The 22,909-nt window shown below is 45.7% G+C and overlaps 1 protein-coding gene across 2 annotated transcripts; it reads right to left on the reverse strand.

The window, feature by feature from the left end:
- Window positions 1-4,891: 4,891 nt before the first annotated feature.
- On the reverse strand, window positions 4,892-22,889 carry mrrf (mitochondrial ribosome recycling factor). Of its 2 annotated transcripts, XM_066651119.1 has the most exons (8): window positions 22,817-22,889; window positions 18,519-18,565; window positions 18,149-18,313; window positions 17,632-17,784; window positions 11,824-11,942; window positions 9,237-9,328; window positions 7,525-7,684; window positions 4,893-5,554 (listed from the first exon to the last, which is right to left on the reverse strand). In XM_066651119.1, the coding sequence occupies exons 3-8, from the start codon at window positions 18,309-18,311 to the stop codon at window positions 5,477-5,479; spliced, it is 765 nt and encodes a 254-aa protein (XP_066507216.1). In that variant the 5' UTR covers window positions 18,312-18,313; window positions 18,519-18,565; window positions 22,817-22,889; the 3' UTR covers window positions 4,893-5,476. The 2 variants fall into 2 exon arrangements, with proteins under 2 accessions (XP_066507217.1, XP_066507216.1); XM_066651120.1 differs by lacking the exon at window positions 18,519-18,565 and having other exon boundaries at window positions 4,892-5,554; window positions 22,817-22,888.
- Between the last annotated feature and the right edge of the window lie 20 nt (window positions 22,890-22,909).

Raw genomic sequence — 22,909 nt, forward strand, 5'->3', positions numbered from 1 at the left:
TGTGTACTTCCCTTAGACTACTTTTCGGAGTATTCTGGGATTGATTTAGGAGGTTGTGTTCCTTTCAAATTAAGGAGGTGGTGAGTTGTCTCTTCTGATGATTTCAGTTTAACTCCAGACTTAACTCCTGATGGGCAGTGATTGCTTTAGGTCGTAAAATCTGGGGCAAATGTGGTTCATATAGTTTGTAACAGATCGAATGGGCCTTTACTGTAGCACTCCGAGCCAGACCCACTTTCAGGAATTTTTAAAGCCAGCTAAACCGTGCAGGGTGTCAGTTGTGATGTTAAGGCACTAACCATAATAGTGCACTTCGCAGATTATAAAACGAAGACCACTTCACACAGACAGTGCACTAAATGTTACAGGGATGTGAAGCTTATATTGAATATAGACGGTTTTATTGTCTCACATACAATGCACTATTTTAGTGCAGAAGCCTGTTTTATGACGTACATGACGTGCACCTGAGCAGTGTGGAGGGAGATGTTAGAGCTTCAGCTTTAAAAACAAACAAAAACATTGCATCTGCAGCTTAGTATGACATGCCTTTTTTTATAGTAACAGTTCTTCACATTTAAAACAGTTCATTCATTCATTCATTATCTGTAACCCTTATCCAGTTCAGTCGCGGTGGGTCCAGAGCCTACCTGGAATCATTGGGTGCAAGGCGGGAATACACCCTGGAGGGGGCGCCAGTCCTTCACAGGGGAACACACACTCCAACCTACGGACACTTTTTGAGTCACCAATCCACCTACCAACATGTGTTTTTGGACTGTGGGAGGAAACCGGAGCACCCGGAGGAAACCCACACAGACACAGGGAGAACACACCAAACTCCTCACAGACAGTCACCCGGAGGAAACCCACGCAGACACAGGGAGAACACACCACACTTCTCACAGACAGTCACCCGGAGGAAACCCACACAGACACAGGGAGAACACACCAAACTCCTCACAGACAGTCACCCGGAGGAAACCCACACAGACACAGGGAGAACACACCACACTTCTCACAGACAGTCACCCGGAGGAAACCCACACAGACACAGGGAGAACACACCAAACTCCTCACAGACAGTCACCCGGAGGAAACCCACACAGACACAGGGAGAACACACCACACTTCTCACAGACAGTCACCCGGAGGAAACCCACACAGACACAGGGAGAACACACCACACTTCTCACAGACAGTCACCCGGAGGAAACCCACACAGACACAGGGAGAACACACCAAACTCCTCACAGACAGTCACCCGGAGGAAACCCACACAGACACAGGGAGAACACACCAAACTCCTCACAGACAGTCACCCGGAGTGGGAATCGAACACACAACCTCCAGGTCCTTGTCATTTTATTTCAGAATGAGAACCAAAAAGAATAGAACCTAATAAACAAGCCCTAGGACTACAGATAAAGATGCTGGATGTACTTAAAAGTTCCCCTCAGTTTTCTAGAGGGACTGTGTTACTGGTTAACCTATTGGATGCCAGTCTGGTTGTTACTTTTCCTTCTACTTGAGCTTTCATTGGCGTACGTGTTCTGACGCAGAGTTTTCTACGTACTTCTGCCAAAATGGGAGCGTTCATATTGCAGTAGTTTGAATGCTATGGCATCTGAATGAGTCCAGCCCCTTTTTACCCACAATGCTCTTAGGCCTTACCCACATTTTGCTCAGGAACAGAGGGAGCTGATTAAAGTGTGTAATTCGTTAAGGGGCGCTCGCTTTCGGCCCTGATCGACGAAAAAGCGAACAATGCAATCGAAAAGCAAATGATCCACTGCTTTGAGTCGCTATCAGAGCTCAAAAAACCCTCTGTTAATTTCCTCCCTCATTTGCATATGCAGTGAGCCTGCCCTTTTCGGCGTGAGCGTCCCCCGGCAGAAAATCGGTTCTCGTCTCGGCCCAAGTGCGTTCCCGCACACTAAACTGATTGGATTCTTGATGAGGATCGTCGGGTGGCTCGCGCTCTCGAGAGGCGAGGACGCTCTGTGCCGCTGAAGTGATTAAACGCGCTCTCAAGTCCCCCCCCCCCCCCCGGCATAACTACCGGAGCACGGGGAGTGTGCGAGGCATGTAATCAGCACCGCGAGCCACAGAATAATGGCGCGCTTCTTCTTCTTCACTGGAGACCCCGCCGTCACACGAGTGCTCGTGCCAGAGCCCGTGTCAGTGCGCCCGCATTGTCACAAGGCCCCGGAGGATGAATAATGCAGAGCAATCCTATCCTAAATAATCTGCATATAAACCAGGCATAAAAACTGGCGAGGAGGGAGGTAGGGAGGGGGGAAAGGGCAAGAGGGAAGGGTGAGTCCATTTGTACCTTACAGAAAGGAAAGAGAAGATGAAGAAGAAGAAGAAGAAGAAGGAGGGGGAAATGCAGCTGGGTGCTTGTCATAGGGAGGCCTCTTAATGACTCCAAGGCTGCTGAATTGCCCCGGTCCGAAATTGTGTACTTCTCCTCTTCAGAAGAGACAAAAAATAGTCCTCAAGAAGGATTAGAGTGTCCAAAACCACAATGTTCATCAAATAAAAGATAAAAAGTACCCTGTGCTATGTATGAGCTACACTGCATAGCCAAACGTACGAGGAACCCCTTCTAAGTTTCGGGTTCCTTTTATTTTCAAAGAGAATGCAACAAAACAAGGGCGGCACGGTGGTGCAGCAGGTAGGTGTCGCAGTCATACAGCTCCAGGGTCCTGGAGGTTGTGGGTTCGATTCCCGCTCCGGGTGACTGTCTGTGAGGAGTGTGGTGTGTTCTCTCTGTGTCTGCGTGGGTTTCCTCCGGGTGACTGTCTGTGAGGAGTGTGGTGTGTTCTCGCTGTGTCTGCGTGGGTTTCCTCCAGGTGACTGTCTGTGAGGAGTGTGGTGTGTTCTCCCTGTGTCTGCGTGGGTTTCCTCCGGGTGACTGTGAGGAGTGTGGTGTGTTCTCTCTGTGTCTGCGTGGGTTTCCTCCGGGTGACTGTCTGTGAGGAGTGTGGTGTGTTCTCCCTGTGTCTGCGTGGGTTTCCTCCGGGTGACTGTCTGTGAGGAGTGTGGTGTGTTCTCTCTGTGTCTGCGTGGGTTTCCTCCGGGTGACTGTCTGTGAGGAGTGTGGTGTGTTCTGTGTCTGCGTGGGTTTCCTCCAGGTGACTGTCTGTGAGGAGTGTGGTGTGTTCTCCCTGTGTCTGCGTGGGTTTCCTCCAGGTGACTGTATGTGAGGAGTGTGGTGTGTTCTCCCTGTGTCTGCGTGGGTTTCCTCCAGGTGACTGTCTGTGAGGAGTGTGGTGTGTTCTCCCTGTGTCTGCGTGGGTTTCCTCTGGGTGCATCCTTCTGTAGGAGGCCACTGACCCCAATAGGCGAGTCTCCCAGCGAGCCCAGACTGGAGTGAGCTTTTAAGATTAGCAAATTGTAGCTTTAGCAATTTAGCATTAGCGTAAATAGCAGACACTGAAATTCGTGCTAAGTTAAGCCGTATCTACGCTTCGTCTCCCCACATTCACCGCCTACTCTCCGTTATTCCACCCCCCCCCCCCCACCTCCCGTCATACAGCCAGTGCCTGTGTTACTCCTCCAGCCAGTCGTCACGTCTTCAAGGTAGCGATGTGTAACCACTTACAACTTTATTATTTCTTTTTTATTACTGTTACCACTGTATTTCTCTTTTATTTTTAGTAACGCTACATGTATTTTTTTACTAATTTGAGAGTGTTGTAAACATATATCAGTGCAAAAGGGTGACTTTCGGGGCGGGGGCTGGAACACATTTATTTCTTTTCCATTTTTTTAAATGGGGAAAATTGACTCGAGAAACAAACTTTTCCACATACGAACCGGGTCACGGAACGGATCAAGTTCATAAGTAGAGGTTCCACTGTACATGTATATTTTTATTCATGACAAATATCGAATATTGACATTGACCCACAATTCTCATAGTAGTGCATCAGTACTATTCTTTCTCATAAATCTGACTGAAAAAAAGGTGTGTAGTTTTTAAGGTGGTTTGATAACAGTGTGTGGACCTTGGGTTTTATCCATTGACATTGTGGGGTTTTGGGGGGGGAGAGAGAGAGAGAGAGAGAGAAACAAAGCACAAGTTCCTCACCACTGGACCAGTGCATGATCGTGTCCAAAGTTTACAGAACTAATTTATGCATGTATATTTTCAACGACATGGCAGGAAAAAACATTTAGTCCCCCACTTTCCCCCCTCACTGCCATCCCCATCACCTCCATCATGGCAGCTGTAAACGGAGAGAGACGCGCAGTAATCCGCTTGATAAATGTAAAGCGAAATGAAGCTATCAGCTGAAAGCAATTTTCGAGCCAGCGGCTCAGGATTTTCACCCCACCATCGATCATGAGCCTCTGGTCCAGGCCAAGATACACAATGCCCCCAAATTGCTGACATATGGACCCAAGGACCAGCGCGAACCTGTGCCTTGCCTCTGTCTGCAGGCTACCTCCTCTAAACTTCTGTTTATTCAGTCACCCCTGTGTTTTTCTCCATTAAAATGATGCTTTTCAGTGCAAGCGCTAGCACCGTTAGCTTGCGATAGTCTTAAAAATGAAAGGCCACAAAGGGTTTTTGACACAATGCCGTTTAAAAAACAATGTTTAGTCCTCAGAGAAACCTTCAAGGGGTGGTTCTTTAAAAGATTACAGCTGGCAGAGTTGTTCTTTGTAGGCTCTTAGATGCTGTGAATAGCCCCTCTTGGGCGCCTTAATTTTAAGAGCATTGTGGTCTATTATGTTTAAGAGTGAGCTCCTTCACTGATATTCCAACTAAATGATGTACTAAACTTGGCTCAGAGGTCCTTCTTAAGTAAACTCAGAGTGACATGTCATTACATAGAAGAATGCTATCAAGTACTTGAGTAAAATAACTTTTCTGTAACGGCGTCAATAAAAAAAACGGAATTTTTATTTCATTGTAGTGGAAGCTATAGGTTTATTCTTCACAAAAAAAAGAGAAAAGGATGACCGTGTTGAGCCCAATGGCTGTGAACGTGAATCAAACATTGGCAGTTCCTTATTAAGAGTGCTCCCTCACCATCCTCTGAGACTTCCACCATCCTGTACAGACCACAGAGTTTACATTCAGTGCTGTGCTTTCTTACATAAACAGTGCGCTTGTGGCATTGCTCTGATTAGGAGGAGGACCCCCAAATCACATTAAAACTTCATCTGTCCTCCCGTTTGTTTGTTTGAAGGAGTGAGGACAGCGGGAGCCAACAGCCACTGGCGTGCCATGGCAACATTTGTTTATGAACGGGGAAAAATACACAAACATCACCCAAACACCACCTTCAACACTCCACTTTTTATCACCACCATCCTTGCTATATTTTCTCTTTTTCCTGGGGTTATATCTGAGTGTCCTTTTCTTGAGGTATGAGGAATGGCTGACAGCTTCCAGCCTGAAGCATGATAATCAAAACTAACAGGGCACCGGCGTCAAGGTTTGAAGGTCTTGTGGATGTCAGCCCAGCAGCTCCTTGGTTTTTGTGGCCAGCTGTTTGTCAATGTCTGCAGTGAAACTGTCTGCCATCTGCTGAACCTGGTAAAGATAATGAAAGGACAAAGAATACCATCAGAACCGCAGCAAAATGAGCTGTTTTCCAATCTCTGTACCACATCTCTCTGAACGGCCTTTTCACAAAAATAGATTTAAATTCATTTAAGTTGTATCTCTATTTCCATGTTAAAATACAAGATAAATAATAATAAAAATGACAGCATAAAAAACTTTTTATAACACAGTATCTCGGGTGACATTATTCAAGTGTGTATTATCGCTTCTGTGGCTTAATTGGTAAAGTGCAGTGGTTTTGGATAAAAGCAACCAACCATTCATTCATTCATTATCTGTAACCCTTATCCAGTTCAGGGTCGCGGTGGGTCCAGAGCCTACCTGGAATCATTGGGCGCAGGGCGGGAATACACCCTGGAGGGGGCGCCAGTCCTTCACAGGGCAACACACACACACACACACACACACACACACCTACAGACACCTTTGAGTCACCAATACACCTTCCAACGTGTGTTTTTGGACTGTGGGAGGAAACCGGAGCACCCGGAGGAAACCCACGCGGACACGGGGAGAACACACCACACTCCTCACAGACAGTCACCCGGAGGAAACCCACGCAGACACAGGGAGAACACACCACACTCCTCACAGACAGTCACCCGGAGGAAACCCACGCAGACACAGGAAGAACACATCACACTCCTCACAGACAGTCACCCGGAGGAAACCCACGCAGACACAGGGAGAACACACCACACTCCTCGCAGACAGTCACCCGGAGGAAACCCACGCAGACACAGGAAGAACACACCACACTCCTCGCAGACAGTCACCCGGAGGAAACCCACGCAGACACAGGAAGAACACCCCACACTCCTCACAGACAGTCACCCGGAGGAAACCCTAGCAGACACAGGGAGAACACACCACACTCCTCACAGACAGTCACCCGGAGAAAACCCATTCAGACACAGAGAGAACACACCACACTCCTCACAGTCACCCGGAGGAAACCCACGCAGACGCAGGGAGAACACACCACACTCCTCACAGACAGTCACCCGGAGGAAACCCACGCAGACACAGGGAGAACACACCACACTCCTCACAGACAGTCACCCGGAGGAAACCCACGCAGACACAGGGAGAACACACCACACTCCTCACAGACAGTCACCCGGAGGAAACCCACGCAGACACAGGGAGAACACACCACACTCCTCACAGACAGTCACCCGGAGAAAACCCATTCAGACACAGAGAGAACACACCACACTCCTCACAGTCACCCGGAGGAAACCCACGCAGACGCAGAGAGAACACACCACACTCCTCACAGACAGTCACCCGGAGGAAACCCACGCAGACGCAGGGAGAACACACCACACTCCTCACAGACAGTCACCCGGAGGAAACCCACGCAGACACAGGGAGAACACACCACACTCCTCACAGACAGTCACCCGGAGGAAACCCACGCAGACACAGGGAGAACACACCACACTCCTCACAGACAGTCACCCGGAGGAAACCCACGCAGACACAGGGAGAACACACCACACTCCTCACAGACAGTCACCCGGAGCGGGAATCGAACAAGCAACCAGCTTATATTAAATGTAAGGTAATGTAATGAGGGAAATTTGAGTATTTTCAGTAATATACAGTTACAATTTAGCCATTAACATTCCATCACTAATTCATTTCGATATTCATTATACATTTTTATGTTTTGGTAATGTTGATATGACTGGGTACTGGGTCCAAATTTAAAGCTTTTATATTTTATTTTAGGCCACAAAGTATCCAAACTCTGTTTCTCTGCTTAAGGATGTACTCAGTAGGAAAATAATTCCACTCCATTTGTATTTCTACACATCCTTTTTTTGGGAACTTTGACAGTACATCATTATTTAACTCAGGTCAAGTGTGGATTATGGATATTGTCCGCATTTCTACCCAGAAAAAAAAACATATTCATCCTAAGATTTTACCTGTTTCTCTATCAAGCGGATGGTGTCTTCAGAGACGCCTTCCTTGGCCTTCTTCACCTGTGTCAAAGCGTTAGAGCGGACCCTCCTCACGGAATCCTTTGCCTTGTTGCTGAACTGCTTGGCCAGTTTGGCCAAGTTCTCTCTGTGCTCCCGAGTTACTCTGTCAGAAACACATCGGATTATAAGAACACGCTTCTGTCACGTATCGTAATTAAATAAATATAAATACATAACCTTAACCTTAGCCTCAGTACGCAAAAAAACTCCAGCTTAAATCATGAAAATCCAGTCATTTCTGTCTTGAAATTAAACCGAATGAACTGAGACCAACAGACCGGTCGTTTCAAATAAAGGACACACATAAAGAAGCCTTTCTGACGTTTACGCTATAAGAAATTCCCTGCCAGAGAGGATTGAAATGGAAAACGGCTCGTATTTGCTTCCATCATTGTCCAGACCGAAATAAAATAAGGAAATAAAAAGTTACGTTGTTTCAAAATCAGCCAGGAGTTGAGTCTGAGTTGCAGCTCAAAACCAGATGCTTCTTCTTTCCTGTCTCTTTAAAGACAAACGGTGACGGGAGCAAATACCAAACTAAAAAGTATGTCTTTACTAATTCCCGGTGTGTGTGGAAGTCTGCCCCCTACACTCCCCCACCCTTTTTAATTGGCATTTTGCTATGAGCCATTTGCAAACAGTCCAAGTGCAGTGTCTGTTTACTGCAAACAATGTGTGTAATTAGTGATTCTGAGCCAATCAAGCCTGCCGCTCTCTTTAGATATGTAAATGTGTGCGAGGAGTCGGTGCTGATTGCGGCCGGATGGCGTCCGGCCCCTCGCCACGTCGCTGCCAGACGAGCACCTGCAGCCGCCACAGCACCACAGCTCCACCAGCCTTCGTAATCAGCCTGGCTTGTGGTGTGCGGAATAAAGGCAAAGACGTGGGGCTATTTTGCTTGGCAGGAGAGGGCAGGAGTGGTCAGAAACCGGAGGCCAAAGGGAGATTGGTGGTGAATAAACCGGGATACACTAATGCCTCGGGATTTACTTTTATGCGCCATGTTAAACGTTAAATATCACCACTGACTTATAATCTTTTAGACCTCAAACTGTTTACTGTAATCTGCGGTGTAGCTTCCCAAACTAACACTAAGAAACGAAAGGAGATAAATCAAAGTTAGAAAAACATCTGGCCAGAAACAGTTTTCCCTGACCACATCCAACTGATTAAAACCTGCATTCTCATAAATACACACACAGTAAATGACTGGAGCTGATAACTGAATTGAATTGGAACTGTGTGCTGTCTTTTAAAAGTTTGGGGACACAACCATATAACGGATTTGAAAATAAGTTTTCAAGCTTTCGTTTTTCCCCCCCAAAAGTGCAATGAAAAGCAGCGAGCCCTGTCTGTTTTTAACCCCAGTGGAGACGCCCTGGTTCTGTGATTTTAATTCTAGAATGCTGTGGAATTGTAGGCAAATTCCTTCATAGAAAGGAAATAACTTTGAGTCCTAAAACCTCATGTCGTTTTATGTTAAGAAAACTTTGCCTTTGTTTTTAAAAAAATATTCAATGAAAGCAAGAGGTCCCCAAACTTGTGACAGGCAGAAATGAAGGAGAGAGAGAGAGAGAGAGAGAGAGAGGGGTCAGTAATGGTGTTAGAGGTGAAAGTGCTTTGCTGAGCCTATGCCCGAGGCTGTGGTCGCTCACTTGGGAATGGGGACTCTGATGATGTTGCCCTCAACCTCTGGGTTCAGCTTCATGCTGCTCTCCTGTAGAGCAAGAGTGGCTGCTGCTGTTGCCTGAGGACACACACACACACACACACACACAAACAAACACATATGGGATAATGACAGCCAGCTGAGCATGCTGCTGTACCTGCAGCAAACCATTTTCACTCTTCTCTATTCACCAATAAACCTATATACTCTATAAACCCATACACTATTCCAAATCTAAACTTGAACAATAACAACCACGCAAAGCCCGTAGCAGACCACCATCTCCGAAAAACCGCACTCAAAGCTTAACTCAACCTTTGCTAATTTCTGAAAAATATCTACGAGTTTGTGTCCATCGTTTGAGGTTCTGCGGCCTACGATTTTGCTTCCTCCTCTAACCCTTATGCACCCTCAGCCCACCAGTACCAGCAGCCTGGTCTTTAGATCTAAAGCCAAGGGGGCAACATCTCCGAAGAGAGGGGTGTGTACAGGGTGAGGGTGTGTGTATGTGTGAGCTGTGGAAGTGCCGGAGGGCACTGTCAGCAAACACTCCTCTGGGAAAGAGCTGAGGGGCAAGCACGACAGGACGTTGACCTCTGACGACCTGCAGGGGGGGGGGCTCCTTGCTACAAACCCACCGAGGAGAACACACAGTGCCCTCAGCAATTCACTTTATCAGAGTGATACTGAAGGTGGTGTGCATTAGTTTACAAGACAATGAATGGCAAGACCAGGTGGGGATCCTAAGGGATTAGTTTGGGATCAGCTATTCTCTGGTGTTACCACTGAAAATGGAGCGGAATCGATGATAATAATATTTTATATCGAGCGTAATAAACTTCTCAGGTTCTGTTCTAGCAAAACGTAAAGATGTATTTTGTATTTCCACTTTTTTAACTGTAAATATCCCTAGGGATGCCGTTCTATTAATGTGTTGTTCATAGCTTCAGTGCAAAATTAAAGATTATAAACTACAATAAAGGCACGGTGAAAACGTTGATAATACGTTGAGATGGTGGTATGTCTCTCCCAAACGCTCACTGCATTTCTACATCATTATTTTCCTCCTGCACCTCCACCTCTAACAGTAAAAAGAATAGAAGTAAACAACAAGAAAAGACCCTGGCTTTGGTTAACATCTTAAAAATAGTGACAGGCTTTTGATTAAAAACTCGACGCAAGTTCAAAGGCGGCCCGAGAAGAGCAGAGCTAAAGAAAACACGTCCCTAATGAGTGTGGATACCACACAGACTCGCTCCGAGCAACTCCACACAACAGCCACTGGGCTTTCTCAGAAAAACTGCACCTTCTCCAGATCTTTAATGAATGACTGCAAAACAATGGCCTCTCTGGCCGAGGCGCGCGTAATGGATTAGAATAATTATAAAGCTGTTTGCTTTCGGGCCAGGGGCAGTCACCTCACTGCTGTTGGGTTTTTTGTTTTATTGCTGGTTCTGTTAGGTAATGGTGAGTTACGGTGACACCACACACACTTCTGAAGGGTATTATGAGCAGTCGTGCGTAGAATTCATGCCTAAATTATGAGCAGATTCGTTCTGTGTATTATCGTTCGTTTAAAGGTGATGAATAGGAAGCCAGATGTTTCCAAAAAGGTAATGGTAATATCAATTAGGCTTCGTTTCTGGTGCATTTTGATGTGAAACTGTATGACACACTACCATCCAAACATGGAAAAAAAATATCCAGACAAAACTAAAGATACAGATTTGTTTTTCCATGCGCTTATGTCCATTTATATCCATTTTTAAAGCTACATTAGCTCTCGTGTTTTGGCCTACAGACGTTAGGTATACGGAAAAACCTGCAAATTTGCTTTTTTTGCCAAACTATTCCTTTAATAAACCTCTGTAGTGAAGAGCTGGAACTGTGGAGTCGGGCCACAGACTGAAACTAGACCCTCAAACACTAGGAAGCTATAAGCCAAAAGGAAAGAGCATTAATCTCTCTTACAGACTTATCTACGCATCAGGCAGTAAACTGCTCTCATTAATAACAACAGAGAGAGGACATCAGAGACAGGAAAAACTACGGTGGATAAGTTAAAGAAATAGGGAGAGGGGCACAAAGAGGGCAGAACAAAAAAAATTCTAAATTCTACTGTACAATTCTTACATGCATCTTAATACAAGCAGGACATGTGTATGACCCCAGGTTCTGATGCTGTATTACAACATGTTTGTTTGTGTGTGTGTGAGAGAGAGAGAGAGAGAGCATGTACTGGATAGAGCATGTATTAAGGCAGGTCTGTGCTGTAGAGGGCAGTGTGCGGTCATTTCCTGATCTCTGTCAGCCTGTTGGCTGCTGCTTCAATCACTCTCAGAGAACAAAGGGCTTCCCCTCTACGATCAATCAATTTTCCCCAAACCACGCTGGACTGGCTCCACTACACTCAAGTTACACAGCAGGGCCGGAGAGTGTGCGTGCCTCTGTGTGTGTGAGATGCGCATTTTACACTCGCACGCAGCAACTGTTCACATCCCACAGTGCAGAGATAGTAATAAACCTTCGACGGGGGGCTGATTTCTCAGTGTGTTGGGATTCGGTGTGGTCACCTCTGGGTAGCTGGTCATGTTGACCACTATGAGCTGCGGAGATTTCATGGAGATTTGGCCCAGCTGGTTGAGAGGGAATTTCCCGTCCTTGGTGGTCACCGTGATGTGGTCCAGCGCACCTGTAGACAACATGGTCTAAGTATGTTTGAAAAGGAGTCAGAATTTCATTTTGGCCCGAGATAAAAACATAAATCTTTTTGTTATTAAAATAGGTGACTGAGTCTAAGATTTATAAAAGGGTTTCAAAATCAATGCATTCTGTACTGGAACAGTAAAACCCCCTAAATTCTGAGTATTAACACGCTATATTCACACAGAAATCACCACATTCAAATCGTCTAAATCAAAACTCACACATACATTTGGATACATTATTATCCTCAAGAACAGAACAAATCTATACACGTGCTTTTGTAGCTCTTTTTCCTGATGGAACTCGAATGCAGTGATGAATAAATTCTTAACTACTTAATTTTTTTGTTATTTTTATTGAATAAAATGCTAATCATCATTTTTAATACTACACCACAGTTACATTAAAATGACAAAAAAGCGGAAGTATTTTTGAATGCTGAATTACAATTATAGTATGTTACTCTATTTTAAAACGTATTTGTATACCCCAGGGGTGGCACGGTGGCGCAGCAGGTTAGTGTCGCAGTCACACAGCTCCAGGGGCCTGGAAGTTGTGGGTTCGAGTCCCGCTCCGGGTGACTGTCTGTGAGGAGTGTGGTGTGTTCTCCCTGTGTCTGCGTGGGTTTCCTCCGGGTGACTGTCTGTGAGGAGTGTGGTGTGTTCTCCCTGTGTCTGCGTGGGTTTCCTCCGGGTGACTGTCTGTGAGGAGTGTGGTGTGTTCTCCCTGTGTCTGCGTGGGTTTCCTCCGGGTGACTGTCTGTGAGGAGTGTGGTGTGTTCTCCCTGTGTCTGCGTGGGTTTCCTCCGGGTGACTGTCTGTGAGGAGTGTGGTGTGTTCTCCCTGTGTCTGCGTGGGTTTCCTCCGGGTGACTGTCTGTGAGGAGTGTGTTGTGTTCTCTCTGTGTCTGCGTGGGTTTACTCCGGGTGACTGTCTGTGAGGAGTGTGGTGTGTTCTCTCTGTGTCTGCGTGGGTTTCCTCAGGGTGCTCCGGTTTCCTCCCACATTCCAAAAACACATGTGAGTGTGTGAGTGAATGTGTGTGTGTGTGCGTGTCTGTTGCTCTGTGAAGGACTGGCGCCCCCTCCAGGGTGTATTCCCGCCTTGCGCCCAATGATTCCAGGTAGGCTCTGCACCCACCGTGACCCTGACTTGGATAAGCGGTTACAGATAATGAATGAATGAATGAATGTACAGACATTTGCATTTAGTAGTAAAACTTGAAGCAACACAAGACCAAATAATAAATAAATAAATAAAGATGAGGACAATTATATCAAAATACCATACGTTTTTGAAAATAATTCAAATCTCCACACGGTCCTCGTGAATTTCATCAAATGCAAAAAACAGTGATTTTACTGTTCACAAAATGTCTATGGTCACGTATAGATGGTGAGTATACTTTTTGCAGGGGTTTTTCTGCCTGTTGTTGTTTTACTTTCCTCTTCAAATTGAACATATAAGGAAAAATCAGGTAAAGAGGCGACTACATGGAGCATGACAGACTCTCGTTCTCTCCCTCTCTCCTCTGGGGAGGTGAGCAGTTCACCTCCTCGCTCTGCTCCTTCTCAAGACGGAGAACCAAAGATTTCAGCCCAACACGTTTCCTCCCCTGGTCTGCCTTCCCTCACACCCCTCTGCTCTCCTTCTCTTTCTCTCTCCTGTTTTACCTCATTATCTGTCTGTCCATCACATCCCCCCTTCTCTCTCTCTCTCAGTCTTCCTTTCTAACTCTCGCTCTCCATCCCTTAGGGCGGAGCGTTGTCGAGACGCAGCAATCGACTATTCTTCTTCTCCACTTTCATCTTTTCAAGAGTCAGCTGTCGTCTTTCCGCATGGAGCTGAGGAGAACATGTCCATATTTGTACCATTTTCTTAACTCGCGCCTTAATGGTAATACCTGGAATGATTTAACGAAGAAAAAAATTACACCATTTGCGAACTGCACTCAGAGCCAGTCCAATCAGCCGACAGCTTTAATAGAGCAGATGTGGCTTAAAAAGAACCAAACTTCCATTCTGTCATTAGGGACAGCGCGTGCCCCGACAATGAGCAAAATCTTTGGCTGCCGGTTTTGGATAATGACTGGACATGCCCCTAAAAGACTGCGTCTCAAGTCCCTATCTGTGTGTGTGTGTGTGTGTGTGTGTGTGTGGGGTTGTGTGTGTGTGTGTGTGTGTGTGTGTGTTACCTGGCCCCTCTCACATCTGCTAACGCTTCAGTGCTACATACTGCCGTTTCCTCCATTACAAAAACGATGAGGATCAACCAGGAGGCTATTAACCAATTGAGTTCTTCCTGGTCATGCCTCCATCTCCTGCCCTCTCCATCAGAAGAGCCCAAAGGTCACTTAGCATTCAGATAAACAGAGTATTCTCTGATAACATATCCCATCATTCTCCAATTCATGGGTTCCCCCTTTCAGCGCTAGTGATTCTTACAAGTTCTTTCCACAAATGTGCTCCTTTGTATCAACTGTTATGAGGTTGGGCAATTCATGTAGTTTTCACCCTGTAACAGTCTGCTTAGCATCTCAACCAGACACTTCACATTAACTAAGATTAATCTGATCAGTCTGAATATAGTGATCTTTAACATACATACCATTCATTCATTATCTGTAACCCTTATCCAGCTCAGGGTCGCGGTGGGTTACAGACACAGGGAGAAAACACCACACTCCTCACAGACAGGCACCCGGAGGAAACCCACGCAGACACAGGGAGAACACACCACACTCCTCACAGACAGGCACCCGGAGGAAACCCACGCAGACACAGGGAGAACACACCACACTCCTCACAGACAGGCACCCGGAGGAAACCCACGCAGACACAGGGAGAACACACCACACTCCTCACAGACAGGCACCCGGAGGAAACCCACGCAGACACAGGGAGAACACACCACACTCCTCACAGACAGGCACCCGGAGGAAACCCACGCAGACACAGGGAGAACACACCACACTCCTCACAGACAGTCACCCGGAGGAAACCCACACAGACACAGGGAGAACACACCACACTCCTCACAGACAGTCACCCGGAGGAAACCCACGCAGACACAGGGAGAACACACCACACTCCTCACAGACAGTCACCCGGAGGAAACCCACGCAGACACAGGGAGAACACACCACACTCCTCACAGACAGTCACCCGGAGGAAACCCACGCAGACACAGGGAGAACACACCACACTCCTCACAGACAGTCACCCGGAGGAAACCCATGCAGACACAGGGAGAACACACCACACTCCTCACAGACAGTCACCCGGAGGAAACCCACACAGACACAGTGAGAACACACCCACACAGACACAGGGAGAACACACCCACACTCCTCACAAACAGTCACCCAGAGCGGGAATCGGGTGCTGTGTGACTATGACACTACCTGCTGCGCCACCATGACGCCACACACATACCAGTGACTTTCTTAAAGAGAAACAAACTGTAAATTTACTATATATTTATAGCATTACAAAATGATTGCATTCATGAGCAGGGCTTGTGTAGTTAAACTCCAGTTCTAGAAATCTTGAGTTTGTGCTTCAGCTTTGCCAAAGTTAAAGGCCTTGATCATTTTAATGGGCTTCATTATGTATGTGTCCATGTAAACAGGGCAGGGTCAGAATGAGATGCTGTGTGGAAGCCAAGGGTTCATATCTGTGCTGAACTCCAAGAATGGAAGAATATAAACGAACCAGAAGAGAGATGTTGTCCTTCAAAGAGTCATTTGTCTGGGGGCCCATATGCATTACCGCTGTCCAGAGAGGGAAGAAGAGAAGCCATGAGAGAGAGAGAGAGAGAGCGCGCAAGCATGGCATCTCATAGCAGTCTAAACCACAGGCCAACATCCATGCCTCTCACCCAGACACCGGGTCAGCACATTAATCCGCTTCTCCGCCACCTCCATCCCAAAGTGAAGGTGGCCCTGCCCCTCCTCCACAACAAAAACACACGCTGTAATGAGGCCCAGATGACCATCGTTCTCCATTTTAAAAAATGATGTCACACTAGGCCGACTTCTCCTCCGGCTCACGCGCCTGACAGGTCTAAGTCCTTCTGCCACAGACTCACGGAGGAGAGAAAGAGACTGAGGAGCAGAGGAGAGAATGAGGGAGGAGCAATTTTAACTACAATTTATATTCATTCTTTTATTTATTATCTGTAACTACTTTGTCCTGTTCAGGGTCAAAGGGGTCCGGAACTTGCCTGGAATCAATTGGCACAAGACAAAACACACCTTGGACAGAGCACAAGTCCATCACAAGGCAACACACACTCACACAGTCACACCTGTGGACAGTTTGGAATAGCCTATGTGTATTTGGATTGTGGGAGGAAACTGTGGGGTTTGAACACATAGGTCGAGGACCCCTGAGCGGTCTGATAGCAACGACACCTGTTGTGCCACTGTGTTGCCCTTTTGAACTTTATACACTATTGTTGTATTTTATTTAATTGTGATTATTACCATATTTGCTGTAATAATATACAATCAGGGCGGCACGGTGGCGCAGTCAGACAGCTCCAGGGACCTGGAGGTTGTGGGTTCGATTCCCACTCCGGGTGACTGTCTGTGAGGAGTGTGGTGTGTTCTCCCTGTGTCTGCGTGGGTTTCCTCCTGCAGTCCAAAAACACACGTTGGTAGGTGGATTGGTGACCCAAAAGTGTCCGTAGGTGTGAGTGTGTGAGTGAATGTGTGTGTGTGTGTGTTGCCCTGTGAAGGACTGGCGCCCCCTCCAGGGTGTATTCCCGCCTTGCGCCCAATGATTCCAGGTAGGCTCTGGACCCACCGTGACCCTGAATTGGATAAGGGTTACAGATAATGAATGAATGAATGAATGAATGAATATACAATCAATATATCAATCTATCTACTTGTATGTTGGTTTATCATACGCTAATAGGTTAAATTGATCATAGTATTAATGACATGTCAAAGTCCACATCATGTGACACACTGGCACACCTCCCAGCCCTGTAATAACCTCAACCTTGCAATCAATGATGGGCTGATCTGAGCTGAACAGGTCTGACCTGGATGTATTTGAGGAAGCAGGAGCACAAACAGGCGAAGTGTTCCCACCTCACGGAACAATGGTCAGGGACAGAATGGATCCAAGGATGGATCTTTGTGTAGTGACCCTCAGGGAGAACAAGGCAACACAATGTTCCTTTAACCTAATATAACCCTATAACCCTTGATAACCTTGTAGACAAATAGATGCTGGGCTTAATTTGGATGCGAGACAGTGTTTAAATGCTTTTAATTGATCCTGAGCTTTGGATTGAATCCTAAATACAGCCTCCACCACAAAACAGAGCCTATAAACACCACATTTCTAATGAGTATGAGTATTAATGATGTAGCGGTAACGACAGATACACACAATGATATCAACGGCCTTTGAAATGTTTAGACTGTAGCGGTAGTACATTATTTTTTGTCTTTATTCTGGCTTTACAGAGCTTACTGTGGAGCGACCCTTGTGTCTTTGTCTTTAAGACCCTTGGTGTTTAAGGTAAAAAATGTAGGACAATTAAGGTAGGAGAAGGATAAACACAGGACAACGATTTTCAAGGATGATGGGCTTGACTGGAGTCTCCAATACATTTGAGAAATAATGCCTAGTTTGTTTATGTGAAGGAGCTGAATCCTGACCTGGTGAGGTTCGGATGCCCAGGTTACGGCTGAAGTCGTCTTTCAGCGCGGTCAGGACAACAGTCAATTCTTCCTTCACTTCCTCCAGACTGATGATGTCCTCCACCAGTGCAGCATTGATGTTCAATTTGGCCGTCTGCCCCTTTGCTTTCACTGTGGTGGAGACAGAGCTGGGATTAAACATGACCGCTATTGGCTTCAAAAGAGAGAGAGAGAGAAAGAGAGAGAAAGAGAGAGAGAGAGAGAGAGAGAGAGAGAAATGAAAGGACTGGCCAGCATGCTGGTAGGTTATCATTGCTATTACATATGAAAGCAAGACACAAGAGGAATTCCTCATCCTCTAGTATGGACTCTAAAGGGCCACTCCACTGAACCTAAGCAAGCACTACACTGGAGAAGAGGGATTTTTCAAAGAACAGAAGGCAGACCCACCCCCGCCCTTATGAGCAGACCCTTTGAAATGGTCTGTGTGTGTTGTGGCTTAGGGAGAGATGAGTGATACAGGTGCTACACTAACCTTTACTTTTCTTTGTGGCGTAATGGCGGACATAACAAGGTGGGGAGACCTCAGCATGAGGGCAGCCATGTTGGAGGAGAGGAGGCAGTCTCGTGCTGATGGGAAGGGGGCTTCTTATGAAGGAGAGCACTGGCCGCAGCAGGCCTAGACGACTACAAGCCATATCTGTGTTAAAAATAAGAGAGGAAAAAGGAAGATACTAATTTGAAAAAAAAAACCAAACTGTGCCTTAAAAGGATAATACAGTGTAAGAAAATCTCATTCTGCTGTTTTTTCAACTGCCAGAGCATCAGGGAAGTCAGGTTTTTATGTCAGGTGATGAGTTCTGGTACTGTGTCGAGACCCATCACTCCAGATCTCCACATCTCACCTTAAATTAACGTGCTACAGCTCCAAAGATTCTATTGGCAAAGAAATCTGTGGAGAAAATACAAGCTGTTAAGGTGGAAGTGGACATGTATTGTACATATTTGTCAACAAACTATTGTCATATTTGTTCTCACCACCAGGGGGCATGTGATATTTGTGAAGCTAATATATCAGTTCAGGCTCAAACACAAATCCAGTCTGAATCTTTACAAAGAGATCAATCAAACTCATTACTACATATAAACACTATGGGATACTTCAAAATCTATTATGCATCTTTTACTGGAGAGAAAACCCATAAATGTTCTGTTCCTCACATCCTAAAAAGCCCTGTAACACAGAGCTTTAAACACGACCTGTTTAGGGATTCATTCTGTTCTTTAGACTCATTCTGAACATGTTCACACTACATTCAGTGTTCAAACCGCACACCAGAGAAAATGGATATGCTGATTTTGGACAAAAAAAATAGGCCTGCGGCCATTTGCAAAGTGAATTTTGGCATTAAGTGTTCCCCTATGATGTGAGAGTCGTAAAATCTGTTCAGAAAAATTTAAATTTCAGCTTTAGTTTCAGCACTTAAGTACTTCAGTAAATGTAAATTAACCTCAGCCTAAATCCTTTAAGCAAAGACAAATCTCTAACATGTGTGTGTATGTAAAGTAGGGGTGGGCGATATGGCCCTATAATAACATCATGATATTTCAGTGTACTTTGGCAATAACGATATATTTGGCGATATGAAAAAATACAGAAAAATACTTTTATTAAATTCCAGAACACAATATCGCAAACAAGATAAACGACACATTAATATTAATTAGATTAAATTAATAATGTATTTAGGGCGGCACGGTGGCGCAGCAGGTAGGTGTCGCAGTCACACAGCTCCAGGGACCTGGAGGTTGTGGGTTCGATTCCCGCTCCAGGTGACTGTCTGTGAGGAGTGTGGTGTGTTCTCTGTGTCTGCGTGGGTTTCCTCCGGGTGCCTGTCTGTGAGGAGTGTGGTGTGTTCTCCCTGTGTCTGCGTGGGCTTCCTCCGGGTGCCTGTCTGTGAGGAGTGTGGTGTGTTCTCCCTGTGTCTGTGTGGGTTTCCTTCGGGTGACTGTCTGTGAGGAGTGTGGTGTGTTCTCCCTGTGTCTGCGTGGGTTTCCTCTGGGTGACTGTCTGTGAGGAGTGTGGTGTGTTCTCCCTGTGTCTGCGTGGGTTTCCTCCGGGTGACTGTCTGTGAGGAGTGTGGTGTGTTCTCCATGTGCCTGCGTGGGTTTCCTCCGGGTGACTGTCTGTGAGGAGTGTGGTGTGTTCTCCCTGTGTCCGTGTGGGTTTCCTCCGGGTGACTGTCTGTGAGGAGTGTGGTGTGTTCTCCCTGTGTCCGTGTGGGTTTCCTCCGGGTGACTGTCTGTGAGGAGTGTGGTGTGTTCTCTCTGTGTCTGCGTTTCCTCCGGGTGCTCCGGTTTCCTCCCACAGTCCAAAAACACACGCTGGTAGGTGGATTGGCGACTCAAAAGTGTCCGTAGGTGTGAATGTTTGACTGTGTGTTGCCCTGTGAAGGACTGGCGCCCCCTTCAGGGTGTATTCCCGCCTTGCACCCAATGATTCCAGGTAGGCTCTGAACCCATTCATTTTATATTTCAATTATTTTTATTATATAACATTTTCATACAAATCTAACAATTTCAAACTTTCAGAAGGAACAACAAATAAATGTGTAAAAATTTGCTTATTTCATAAACAACCGTAAAATACCAAGGTTCTAACATTGTATAAAATATATAGGGAATATTGATATCTTTTATCCAAACCAGCTCCACACGACTGAAGTCACTCATGTTTTGGAGCAAATTTTCACCGCAACTGTCGCTGTGCTTAATTGACTCACCTAATGAAAGTATGCCATGTTATGTGTAACTTCATGATGTCATTAGATAAGTCAGAATATCATAATAATCACAAAAAAATGTTTTGCGATATTATTGCAAACGATACGATATGGCACAGCCCTAATGTAAATGACTGTTGCATCTGCGGTGCCCTTTCTGGGCTCAGACTGCTGCTTTGTGGCAACTTAAGCTATATAATGTGCTCTACAAATCAAAGAGATTTTCAATTATTTCAATTCAATTAAACAGTAGTCACAAATGATCCCACCAGCTCTTCCTCTAGCACTAGCTCTTGGCCGTGTTTAAGTGTGGGGTATCACTCTAGCCAAAATAAAGCCTTGTTTATTGTCTCAAGAGTGACGGGTCAAGTCTCCGTGTGTTTTCACAGTTGCCATGTTCCAGTGTCAGTGGCAGTCAGACGGCAAGGCGGCTGCCCCCAAAACAAACGATTCTTATCAGGCCTCGACGGTGGCGTGTGGCAGTGACGATGAAAGCCGCAGCTGTTATGGTTATGGGAAGATCAAACCTGAAAAGCATGACTTTGGCAACTCTAGCCACCTACGCGAGACAAGAGGAGAAGACAGAGCAGGGGATGATGGCAGCTTTTAGAGTGCAAGCGAAGCGGAAAAACTGTTGCACAGGTGGTCTGTGAGACTCCACACTTCTCTGACTGATTTATTCTGGACGAGCCGAGGGCAGCTGGTGTACCCTGATTGTGAGAGATGGCTTCATGAAAGAAGTGTTTGTAGTAACTCTAAAAGATGACACAATTAGTATCCAAGTGGTTGTGGAGGTAAGTGCTGCAGTAGGAGGGTCTCAGACATAATATCACAACAGAAGCAAGAGCAGCTTCAGCCGAGGAGCTTACATTCCTCAGCAGAAGACTACATATATCCCACCTGGGAAACGTTTTCCACAGTGCGGCCTCTTTTGGGGAGGTAATCCATTTCTGCTAATTATAAATTCGAAACATGAACAATTTTCACTTTCCTTGTGGTAAAAATGTGTTAAATGTAATAAAAAATGCTGCAAATTTTCAGATTGTTAGAAGCGTTTCCCCAAAAATGCTGTCAGCTCATACATCCATTCATTATCTGTGACCACTTATCCAGTTCAGGGTCGCGGTGGGTCCAGAGCCTACCTGGAATCATTGGGCGCAAGGCGGGAATACACCCTGGAGGGGACGCCAGTCCTTCACAGGGCAACACACACTCACACATTCAATCACACACTCACACCTAGGGACACTGTTAAGTTGCCAATCCACCTACCAACATGTGTTTTTGGACCGTTGGACGAAACCCACACAGACACAGAGAGAACACACCACACTCCTCACAGACAGTCACCCGAAGGAAACCCACGCAGACACAGAGAGAACACACCACACTCCTCACAGACAGTCACCCGGAGGAAACCCACGCCGACACAGGGAGAACACACCACACTCCTCACAGACAGTCACACCGTGACCCTGAACTGAATAAGTGCTTACAGATAATGAATGAATGAATGAAAGAACAAACCACTGGCACAAGGGGGTGATAGGGTGTGGGCATCAGTAATGTTGTAAAGCTGCTTCTAATTATAATGACGCCCCCTGGGTTCCTCCCTGGATGTATACCATGCATTGCCCACTGGGATAAGGCAATAAATTACATTTTAAAGAGCCAACATAATGACTGAACCGTCCTCACATTTTCAAAAGAACTAGAACTGTAGGTGTCATTTCTGTTAAAAACTAATTAGTTCCTCTAATGGAGTATTTTTTGTTCCACAGTAATGAATGAGTGAGAGTGAGTAAGTGTATGTGTGAGTGAATTAGTTACAAGCCAGTACCATGAGGTACTTTACATTTTAAAAAAACCTTACTGTTTCAAAACATACAAAACAATGCTGCAAGAACGACCTGTTTTGAATCCACTCTACTTGTGATGTCACAAATCAGGGCATTTTTATATATACTTATTCATCTTATTCAATTATTATTGAATGAAACAGTACAGGTCAGCCAAATCAGGACAGACGTCATTTGCTTAGATCAGTCTCAAGGACACAGTAACCAAATCAGCATGTTTAATTCTGAGGGATAAAGAGTGATTGGAAAAACCCATGCTGTGTTTAATTTGAAAAATACTCCTGTATACGTGAATGATGATTAATTTGGTACAAAGACACACGCAAATGTTAAGTGTGGAGATCACGGAAAACAAATAAGAACACAGAGATTAGCTTCTTTAAAGCAACATTTTCAGTAAAAATGACAATAGTGTATCTATGTTGATACAGAAGCTCGATGCTAAACCCCTATCATTACTGTCTGCAGCTTTAAGGTCAGGTGAACAGAGAGTGTCCCTGAGAAAGACCCTCCTCACAGCATTAACTGGAATTTAAAGAGTCTGTTTATGTACTTACTAACCTTAAACAGTGTAAACTCCTCCAGAAAGCATGGTCTGCTTTGACTTTAAGTCAAAACGCGAGTATCTGAAGGGTACGGCGTGTAAAACGTCAT

This window comes from Hoplias malabaricus, chromosome 18 (genome assembly GCF_029633855.1).
Source record: "Hoplias malabaricus isolate fHopMal1 chromosome 18, fHopMal1.hap1, whole genome shotgun sequence".
In the NCBI taxonomy this organism is placed as follows: domain Eukaryota; kingdom Metazoa; phylum Chordata; class Actinopteri; order Characiformes; family Erythrinidae; genus Hoplias; species Hoplias malabaricus.